The sequence below is a fragment of the Apium graveolens genome, chromosome 5 (genome assembly GCF_009905375.1).
Source record: "Apium graveolens cultivar Ventura chromosome 5, ASM990537v1, whole genome shotgun sequence".
Classification (NCBI taxonomy): domain Eukaryota; kingdom Viridiplantae; phylum Streptophyta; class Magnoliopsida; order Apiales; family Apiaceae; genus Apium; species Apium graveolens.
In genome coordinates this window covers 200,228,919-200,240,988 of record NC_133651.1, presented here as the reverse complement: position 1 = coordinate 200,240,988, position 12,070 = coordinate 200,228,919, and the positions used below count along the sequence as shown (strand labels likewise).

At 32.7% G+C, this 12,070-nt stretch overlaps 1 protein-coding gene across 1 annotated transcript; it reads right to left on the bottom strand.

Annotated features, from left to right (window-relative positions):
- Window positions 1–4,967: 4,967 nt before the first annotated feature.
- Window positions 4,968–11,552, bottom strand: LOC141660569 (uncharacterized). The gene is made up of 3 exons (XM_074467560.1): window positions 9,605–11,552; window positions 7,277–9,307; window positions 4,968–4,975 (listed from the first exon to the last, which is right to left on the bottom strand). The coding sequence occupies exons 1-3, from the start codon at window positions 11,550–11,552 to the stop codon at window positions 4,968–4,970; spliced, it is 3,987 nt and encodes a 1,328-aa protein (XP_074323661.1).
- Between the last annotated feature and the right edge of the window lie 518 nt (window positions 11,553–12,070).

The window sequence follows — 12,070 nt, the reverse complement described above, 5'->3', positions numbered from 1 at the left end:
TGTTATGATTTTTTAAAAATAACTTATGAATGATCCAACTAAAATTATGTGAACTTCTATATATATTGGTGATATAACAAAAAATTTAGAAATAAAATGAATTTATTTGGTTTGTTGTTTTAACAGTCAACTAGTATTTTGAGCAGTACTTCTTAATAGTGAATACTGTTTAGTCCCATATTAATGTTATGATTTTTTCAAAATAACTTATGAATGATAGAACCCTAAGGATGTGATGATCTATATATATTAGTGATATGATAAATTTTTTAGAAAAAAATAAATTTATTTGGTTTGTTATTTTAACAGTTAACTAGTATTTTGACGAGTACTTCTTAGTACTGTTTCACCGCATATTAATGTTATGATTTTTTCAAAATAACTTATGAATGATCCAACTATAAGTATGTGAAGTTCTATGTATATTAGTGATATAATAAAATTTTAGAAATAAAATAAATTTATTTGGTTTGTTATTTTAATAGTCAACTAGTAGTTTGACGGGTACTTCTTAGTACTGTTTAGTAGCATATTAATGTTATGATTTTTTTCAAAATCACTTATGAATGATCCAACAATAAGTATGTGAAGTTCTATATATATTAGTTATATAATAAAAATTTTAGAAATAAAATAAATTTATTTGCTTTGTTATTTTAACAGTCAACTAGTATTTTGACCAGTACTTCTTAATACTGTTTAGTCGAATATTAATGTTATGATTTTTTCAAAATAACTTATGAATGATCCAACTATGAATATGTGAAGTTATATATATATTAGTGATATAATGAAAATTTTAGAAATAAAATAAATTTATTTGGTTTGTTATTTTAAGAGTCAACTAGTATTTTGACCAGTACTTCTTAATACTGTTTAGTCCCATATTAATGTTATGATTTTTTCAAAAAAACTTATTAATGATCCAACCATAAGGATGTCAAGATCTATATATATTAGTGATATGATAAATGTTTTAGAAAAAATAAATTTATTTGGTTTGTTATTTTAACAGTCAACTAGTAGTTTGACGGGTACTTCTTAGTACTGTTTAGTCGCATATTAATGTTATGATTTTTTTCAAAATAACTTATGAATGATCCAACAATAAGTATATGAATTTCTATATATATTAGTGATATAATAAAAAATTTAGAAATAAAATAAAGTTATTTGGTTTGTTATTTTAACAGTCAACTAGTAGTTTGACGGGTACTTCTTAGTACAGTTTAGTCGCATATTAATGTTATGATTTTTTTCAAAATAACTTATGAATGATCCAACAATAAGTATGTGAATTTATATATATATTAGTGATATAATAAAAAATTTAGAAATAAAATAAATTTATTTGGTTTGTTAATTTAACAGTCAACTAGTATTTTGACCAGTACTTCTTAATACTGTTTAGTCGCATATTAATGTTATGATTTTTTCAAAATAACTTATGAATGATCCAAATATGAGTATGTGAAGTTCTATATATATTAGTGATATAATGAAAATTTTAGAAATAAAATAAATTTATTTGGTTTGTTATTTTAAGAGTCAACTAGTATTTTGACCAGTACTTCTTAATATTGTTTAGTCCCATATTAATGTTATGATTTTTTCAAAATAACTTTTTAATGATCCAACCATAAGGATATCAAGATATATATATATTAGTGATATGATAAATGTTTTAGAAAAAAATAAATTTATTTGGTTTTTTATTTTAACCGTCAACTAGTAGTTTGACGGGTACTTCTTAGTACTATTTAGTCGCATATTAATTTTATGATTTTTTCAAAATAACTTATGAATGATCCAATTATAAGTATGTGAAGTTTTATATATATTAGTGATATAATAAAAATTTTAGAAATAAAATAAATTTATTTGGTTTGTTATTTTAACAGTCAACTAGTAGTTTGACGGGTACTTCTTAGTACTGTTTAGTCGCATATTAATGTTATGGTTTTTTTCAAAATAACTTATGAATGATCCAACAATAAGTATGTGAAGTTCTATATATATTAGTGATATAATAAAAATTTTAGAAATAAAATAAATTTGTTTGGTTTGTTATTTTAACAGTCAACTAGGATTTTGACCAGTACTTCTTAATACTGTTTAGTGGCATATTAATGTTATGATTTTTTCAAAATAACTTATGAATGATCCAACTATGAGTATGTGAAGTTCTATATATATTAGTGATATAATGAAAAGTTTAGAAATAAAATAAATTTATTTGGTTTGTTATTTTAAGAGTCAACTAGTATTTTGACCAGTACTTCTTAATACTGTTTAGTCCCATATTAATGTTATGATTTTTTCAAAATAACTTATTAATGATCCAACCATAAGGTTGTCAAGATCTATATATATTAGTGATATCATAAATTTTTTAGAAAAAAATAAATTTATTTGGTTTGTTATTTTAACAGTTAGCTAGTAGTTTGACGGGTACTTCTTAGTACTGTTTAGTCGCATATTAATGTTATGATTTTTTTAAAATAACTTATGAATGATCCAACTATGAGTATGTGAAGTTCTATATATATTAGTGATATAATAAAAATTTTAGAAATAAAATAAATTTATTTGGTTTGTTATTTTAAGAGTCAACTAGTATTTTGACCAGTATTTCTTAATACTGTTAAGTCCCATATTAATGTTATGAATTTTTAAAAATAACTTACTAATGATCCAACCATAATGATGTCAAGATCTATATATATTAGTGATATGATAAATGTTTTAGAAAAAAATAAATTTATTTGGTTTGTTATTTTAACAGTCAACTAGTAGTTTGACGGGTACTTCTTAGTACTGTTTAGTCGCATATTAATGTTATGATTTTTTTCAAAATAACTCATTAATGATCCAACTATAATTATGTGAAGTTATATATATATTAGTGATATAATAAAAATTTTAGAAATAAAATAAATTTATTTGATTTGTTATTTTAACAGTCAACTAGTATTTTGACCAGTACTTCTTAATACTGTTTAGTCGCATATTAATGTTGTGATTTTTTCAAAATAACTTATGAATAATCCAACTAAAAGTATGTGAAGTTCAATATATATTAGTGATATAATAAGAAATTTAGAAATAAAATAAATTTATTTGATTTGTTATTTTAACAGTCAACTAGTATTTTGACCAGTACTTCTTAATACTGTTTAGTCCCATATTAATGTTATGATTTTTTCAAAATAACTTATGAATGATCCAACCATAAGGATGTGAATATCTATATATATTAGTGATATGATAAATTTTTTAGAAAAAAATAAATTTATTTGGTTTGTTATTTTAACAGTTAGCTAGTAGTTTGACGGGTACTTCTTGGTATTGTTTAGTCGCATATTAATGTTATGATTTTTTCAAAATAACTTATGAATGATCCAACTATAATTATGTGAAGTTCTATATATATTAGTGATATAATAAAAATTTTAGAAATAAAATAAATTTATTTGGTTTGTTATTTTAACAGTCAACTAGTATTTTGACCAGTACTTCTTATTACTGTTTAGTCGCATATTAATGTTATGATTTTTTCAAAATAACTTATGACTGATCCAACTAAAATTATGTGAAGTTCTATATATATTAGTGATATAACAAAAATTTTAGAAATAAAATGAATTTATTGGGTTTGTTGTTTTAACAGTCAACTAGTATTTTGAGCACTACTTCTTAATACTGAATATTGTTTAGTCCCATATTAATGTTATGATTTTTTCAAAATAACTTATGAATGATATAACCCTAAGGATGTGATGATCTATATATATTAGTGATATGATAAATTTTATAGAAAAAAATAAATTTATTTGGTTTGTTATTTTAACAGTTAACTAGTATTTTGACGAGTACTTCTTAGTACTGTTTCACCGCATATTAATGTTATGATTTTTTCAAAATAACTTATGAATGATCCAACTATAAGTATGTGAAGTTCTATGTATATTAGTGATATAATAAAATTTTAGAAATAAAATAAATTTATTTGGTTTGTTATTTTAATAGTCAACTAGTAGTTTGACGGGTACTTCTTAGTACGGTTTAGTCGCATATTAATGTTATGATTTTTTTCAAAATAACTTATGAATGATCCAATAATAAGTATGTGAAGTTATATATATATTAGTTATATAATAAAATTTTTAGAAATAAAATAAATTTATTTGGTTTGTTATTTTAACAGTCAACTAGTATTTTGACCAGTACTTCTTAATATTGTTTAGTCGCATATTAATGTTATGATTTTTTCAAAATAACTTATTAATGATACAACTATGAGTATGTGAAGTTCTATATATATTAGTGATATAATGAAAATTTTAGAAATAAAATAAATTTATTTGGTTTGTTATTTTAAGAGTCAACTAGTTTTTTGACCAATACTTCTTAATACTGTTTAGTCCCATATTAATGTTATAATTTTTTCAAAATAACTTATTAATGATCCAACCATAAGGATGTCAAGATCTATATATATTAGTGATATGATAAATGTTTTAGAAAAAAATAAATTTATTTGGTTTGTTATTTTAACAGTCAACTAGTAGTTTGACGCGTACTTCTTAGTACTGTTTAGTCCCATATTAATTTTATAATTTTTCCAAAATAACTTATGAATGATCCAACTATAAGTATTTGAAGTTCTATATATATTAGTGATACAATAAAAATTTTAGAAATAAAATAAATTTATTTGGTTTGTTATTGTAACACCCCCTTCCCAAAATGAGACGAGGGGTTACTTATTAAATCTAAACCTAAAAAAAACAGAGCACTAAAATCCAACATATAATATTATAAAGTCTCCAAAATTATCCAAGTCAATAAATGCGAAGAAAATTAAATACTCTAATAATAAATGTCTAAAATAAATGCTAGAAGTCCAAAGATCCTAAGAAATTGTCACAAAGGTATCGCTCCATCACACAGCCCCAAAAGTCCCCCTAAGTACCTGCCAGAAGAAGAATACGGCATGAGCCAAAAGCCCAGTACGGATTTGGAATACAATTTATAAAACAAGAGATAAAAAAAAAAAAAATAAATAAATAATCAGCCATTTATAATAAAACAAAAATTTTAAAAATAAGTAAGGCTGAAGCAACGAGGGCTAAGATATTTCATACCGAGAGCAAAACAAATAACAAATACACACATCATAGGGTACCTAATGTGTGCAACAAACCAGTTAACGAGTACGGCATATACAACGTCACTGTCGAATCAAATCACAAATCAAACTCTGGGTGCACCCACGTATCCTGAAACAAATATCACAATGGCCAAAGCTCTCCTCCTGAGCTATCAAAAGGATACGCCATGACCAATCACACTGCCATGGAAGTGTCATGCCAATGGTGCCGCAATGACATGGCTGTAGTACCCCTACAGCTGGTTAACTCGGTATACCCTATTTCACTCTAAGGGTTCAAATAAAATAATTTTCACAATTTTAAGAATCACTTGCAGCAGATATTTCAAATATTCTAAACAGATATTTAACAAACATAATTTTAAAGCTCGCAAGATTAAATATTTAAAACTTCCAGAACAGATTTAAAATAATTTTCAGAGATCAAACGAATAAGAACGGAATGAATAAAAATATGAAGGGAAAGAATCAGATATATTTAATAATAAAAGGAGTAGCACTGAAAGAAAGGGGATGAAATCCGTACCTCATCTGATGGACCATTAAATCGGATTGTTGAAATACGATTGAAAGTGAACAACTTATACTAATTCGAATTTTAACAGCAGATAAGTTAAGGATTTGAAATAATGGTCAACTGGAGAAATAAAGTAGATTTAACAAGGATTCCAAAATGATAAGATTCATCAAAAACGCACTGATAACGAATTAGTTATGAATTTTTGAAGTTCAGGTATCACAGCAGAAATTATTCAGGAACAGATTACAAAGAAGGCAAATTTAGACAATAAAGACAATCTGATCTCACTTCGACTATAACTAGACAATGAAAGAGAATTCTCAGAGGTTTCATAATTTATAAAGATCATAATTTTATGACGAATAATGAAGAAGATATGAATTTTTGAACATGAAACAACTATGCTGATAAGTATAAACAGACCAGAATATTTGTAAGGCTATTTAGGCAATTTAAAAGATTTAAATATATAATGGGTATACCATATAATGAAAGAGAATTTCATAAGCTTTCCAGATTGATATCATGAGTAATTTTCCGACATAAGATCGATTTATAACGAATTTTAGAAGGTATGAAAAACTGTTCACGTCATAAATCTGAAGGGTCACAAAGAATGGATATTTGCACATAGTTAGAGGCTGATTCCACAAAATATGTAAACATGGAAGTTGTAGGTATCGAAACAAGCTTTCCAGAAAATCAAGAATCAATGAATTCCGTGTACAAACGAATAAGTTATGGATTTTACAACAGATACGAGATGCTGATTTTATCACATACGAATTTCAGCACAAACAAATAAGAAGATGAACATGATATGATTATGAAGAAGAAAAGATCGATTCTCGTACCTTGATCAATCGAATAACACAAGAATAAACTTCTAAGATCTTCTTGTCTTCTCAAACCCTAGCCTCTAAGAGCGGCTCCAATTAAAAAGACATAGAATAGGACATAACTTGTATATATATATATTTATAGGCCCACAAGCCCACAATTAATAGAATCCTATCCCTAATCTAATTAATAATATAATTACTAATTCTATTCCAAATCAAATTGTATTAAAAATTACTATTATTACTAATTCTAATCTATTTCTAACTAATACAAATATTAAATAGATAATAATTAAAATAAAAATACGGATATTACATATATACCCCCTTAAAAAGGATTCCGTCCCCGGAATCGAACGAAACTAAAACTCGTACCTGAATCGAACAAATGCGGATATTTCTCACGAATAGATTCTTCTAATTCCCAAGTAGCCTCTCTTTCCGAATGATTTTTCCACAAAACTTTCACAAACGGAATGGTGTTCTTCCTCAAAACTCGCTCCTCTCGAGTTAAGATAGCCTCAGCTTCCTCCTCACAAGAAAGATCCTCTTTAATCTTATGTAATGGATACTGAACTACATGTAATGGATGATATTTGTAGCCCCTCAAAACCGACACATGAAACACATTATGCACATGAGATAGTTGTGGTGGCAACGCAACTCTATAAGATACTTCCCCTACTTTCTCCATAACGTCAAAAGGGCCAACATATCTCGGACTAAGCTTTCCCTTCATACCAAAACGCTTCACACCCTTACAAGGCGACACCTTTAAGAACACATGATCACCTGGCTCAAATCCCCCAAACTTCCTATGTTGGTCCGCGTAACTCTTTTGACGAGATCGAGCTTCCTTCAGACTTTCTTTAACTTTCTCTACCTTCTCATTAGTAATTCTAACTAACTCCGGCCCTTCGATGACTCTCTCACCAACCTCATCCCAACAAGATGGTGCCCTACACCTCCTACCATACAAAGCCTCAAATGGTGGCATACCAATACTCGCGTGCCAACTATTATTGTACGCAAACTCAACAAGATACAAATATTTATCCCAATCACCTTTCCACTCTAACGCGCAAGCCCTCAACATATCCTCCAATGTCTGAATTGTCCTCTCTGACTGTCCATCGGTCTGCGGATGATAAGCTGTACTGAAATTAAGCCTCGTACCCCAAGCTTGCTGGAATCCCTTCCAAAAACGCGATGTAAATCTCGTATCCCTGTCAGAAACTATCGACACCGGCACACCATGAAGTCTAACAATATCTCGCTGAAAAATCTCTGCCAACTCATGAACAGGAGTAGTCTCTTTAATAGGCAAGAAGTGAGCGGACTTAGTGATTCTATCAACCACCACCCATATAACATCATTCTTCTTGAAAGTCCTCGGCAAATGAGTTACAAAATCCATAGTAATGTTTTCCCACTTCCAAACTGGTATATCTAGCTGTTGCAACAATCCACTAGGCCTCTGATGGTCTATCTTCACTTGTTGACATGTAAGACATTTTCCCACAAATTCTGCTATATCTCCCTTCATTCCACTCCACCAAAAGTGCTTCTTCAAATCCCTATACATCTTGGTGGAACCTGGATGAATAGAAAATGAAGAACTATGAGCCTCCTTCAAAATTTCCTCACGAATCGTCGGGTCTGCGGGCACGCACAATTTACTACCCAACCACATCACACCCTCATCATCGAAATGAAATTGTGTTTGCTTTCCACCTGCCACCTCGGATCTAATAGCTTCCAAACCTGTATCACTCTTCTGAGCTTCCTTAACCCTTGAAACAAGATTCGGTTCCACTTTCAAATTTGCAATACTACCACTTGATCCTCTAACATACAACTCAACACCCAAGCGCTCCAAATCTGAAATAAGGTGCGGCTGAGTAATGAGAGATGCAACACTCCCCAAGTTCTTCCTACTAAGAGCGTCTGCCACTACATTCGCCTTCCCCGGATGGTACTGAATATTTGCATCATAATCCTTAAGAAGTTCAAGCCACCTCCGCTGCCTCATGTTAAGCTCCTTCTGAGTAAAGATGTATTTGAGACTCTTGTGATCAGTAAAGATGTCACAAGTCTCTCCATAAAGATAGTGTCTCCAGATCTTCAAAGCAAAGACCACTGCTGCTAACTCCAAGTCATGGGTAGGATAATTCACCTCATATGGTTTAAGCTGCCTAGAAGCGTAAGAAATCACTTTCCCATGTTGCATAAGAACACACCCCAATCCTCTCTTAGAAGCATCACTATACACCTGAAAACCTCCACTCCCTGATGGCAACACAAGTATTGGAGCTGACACCAACCTCTTCTTTAACTCTTGAAAGCTCTTCTCACGATCATCATTCCACTTGAACTTAATTCCCTTCCTCATTAGCTGAGTCAATGGTAAAGCTATGGAAGAGAAACCTTCCACAAAACGCCTATAGTAGCCTGCCAAACCCAAGAAACTCCTCACCTCCATCACATTGCTAGGTCTGGGCCAATTAGTAATAGCCTCGACTTTCGCAGGATCCAACTCAATGCCCCTACCAGATACAACATGCCCCAAGAATGCCACTTCCTCCAACCAGAATTCACACTTGGAAAATTTCGCAAACAACTTCCTCTTCCTCAAAATTTCAAGTACAGTACGTAAATGCTCCTCATGCTCCTCTATGCTCCTAGAGTATATCAAGATATCATCGATGAAGACCACCACGAATTTATCCAGATAATCATGAAAGACCCGATTCATCAAATCCATAAATACCGCTGGTGCATTCGTCAACCCAAAGGACATCACGAGAAACTCATAATGACCATAACGAGTGCGAAATGCAGTCTTCGGAACGTCTTCCTCCCTAACTCGTAACTGATGGTAACCAGATCTCAAATCTATCTTCGAAAAGTACTTCGCCCCTTGTAACTGATCAAACAAGTCATCAATGCGTGGCAAAGGATACCTGTTTCTAACAGTCACCTTATTCAACTCCCTATAGTCAATGCACAATCTCATAGAACCATCCTTCTTCTTCACAAACAACACAGGAGCGCCCCATGGAGACACACTTGGTCTGATAAATCCCCTATTCAACAACTCCTGCAACTGCTCCTTCAATTCTTGCAACTCAAGTGGTGCCATACGGTAAGGCGCCTTGGAAATAGGCTCAGCACCAGGAACTAGTTCAATAGTAAACTCCACCTCTCTATGTGGTGGCAAACCTGGTAGCTCATCGGGGAACACATCTTCATACTCCTTCACAACTGGATAATCCTCGATGCGAGGTTCATCCTTCGATGTATCCTTCACGAAAGCAAGGTAGCCATCACAACCCTTAGATAAAAGTTTGCTCGCCTTTAGAGCGGAAATTAATTTAACCTCCCCTTTCGGCTGAGACCCTTGGTATACAAATTCTGGTTTATCTACATCCCCAAAGATCACCCTTTTTCCTTGACAATCAATTGTGGCACGATGTTCACTCAACCAATCCATGCCCAAAATAATGTCAAAGTCATGCATCTCCATCGGAAGCAAGTTAACCTTACAATTTCTATCTCCAACAGTTATCGGACACTCTCGATACACATCAGAAATAACAACAGAATTCCCCATCGGGGTAGAAATAGACATATGAGGATATAATAATGAAGGTGCAACGCCTAGATGACGAACAAACGATAAAGACACAACAGAATGGGTCGAACCAGTATCAAATAACACATAAGCATCACGTCTACCAACAAGAAGTGTTCCTGAAACGGTACCTGAATTAGCTGCTGCTTGATTTGCAGTCAATGCAAACACTCTGGCTGTAGGATTCTGCTGACTTCCACTGCCACTACCACCGCCAGCTCCTCCTCCACCAGGGTTGCGTGACACTGTGCAATCCCTTGCCTTATGGGACATGCTACCACATAAGAAACAAGCCCCAGTCTGTCTGTAACAAGCTCTACCTGGATGATGTCCACCACATGTAGCACAAGGAGCCACTGGAATCATATTGGGGTTTCCCCCATACACTGAGTAACGGCTCTGTCCCTGCTGACGATTCTGCCACTGTCTAGGCTGCTTCTGTCGCTGAAACTGCTGATTCTGATTCTGACCAACATATTGATTCCGGCCGTGGAATGACTGACCACCCCTATTCTGATTCTGTCCGCGCCACTGTCCCTGCTGACCATTCTGACCTCCATACCACTGTCTACCCTGTGCAAAACCCTGATCATCCCTAGTCCTCTTATTACCACTGTTAGACCTGGAAGTCCTGAAATCTATGCGCTCCTTCTCAACATCCTTTGCTGCATCAGCCGCCTCTGCCACATTATCAAATTTAAAAGAAATTATGGAACCCCTCAGATGAGACTTCAACCCCCATTTAAATTTATCAGCCTGCTGCGCAGCAGTCCCTGCAACTGTCCCAACAAATCCAGCCAGCCTTATAAACCTCGCCATATAATCAGTAATGCTCTCATCCTGGTGCTGCATAATAGAATGAAACTCCCTCAAATAAGCCTCCCTATCAGCATTAGAAAAGTATTGCTCATAGAATACTTCCTTGAATCTCTGCCATTCCAAAGCCTCTGTATACTGCTCCCCTTTAGTAGCTTTCACTCCTCTCCACCACCTCTGAGCATCCCCCTCCAACTTATACACAGCTAACCTGACCTTCTGAATTTCATCACAACCCATTGCATCAAAAATCTTCTCGAGATGAACAATCCAATTTTCAGCATCAATAGGAGTCGGTGCTGCACTAAAAGAATCTGGTTTCTGCTTCACAAACCTCTCCAACCATACAAACGGCTCTAACTGATGGCCCTGACCATTCTGATTCTGATTACCATTGCCATTCTGATTTTCGTGTCCATTTTGATTTCCCTCTCCATTTTGATTCCCTTCTCCATTCTGATTTCCTTGGTTTGCCAAGGCCTGCTGTACAGCCTGAGCCACTGCTTGCCCTATCATCTCAGTAAGCTGAGCGGGGTCAATATGAAAGGGATCACGTCTAGGAGGCATCTACAATATAAGATAGCGAACGAATGAAGAGTACGAGAATAAATATGATGAAGCAGTTACAAACAGATTTCAAATGATAAAGCAAAATGAAACGATAAAGAGCATAATGAAACGAAATTAAATGGAACACCCATCCTATCATCTACCCAAACTCACAGGTCAACCTAAGTAGGTTTTCTACAAGAAAGAACCTAAGCTCTGATGCCAACTTTATAACACCCCCTTCCCAAAATGAGACGAGGGGTTACTTATTAAATCTAAACCTAAAAAAAACAGAGCACTAAAATCCAACATATAATATTATAAAGTCTCCAAAATTATCCAAGTCAATAAATGCGAAGAAAATTAAATACTCTAATAATAAATGTCTAAAATAAATGCTAGAAGTCCAAAGATCCTAAGAAATTGTCACAAAGGTATCGCTCCATCACACAGCCCCAAAAGTCCCCCTAAGTACCTGCCAGAAGAAGAATACGGCATGAGCCAAAAGCCCAGTACGGATTTGGAATACAATTTAT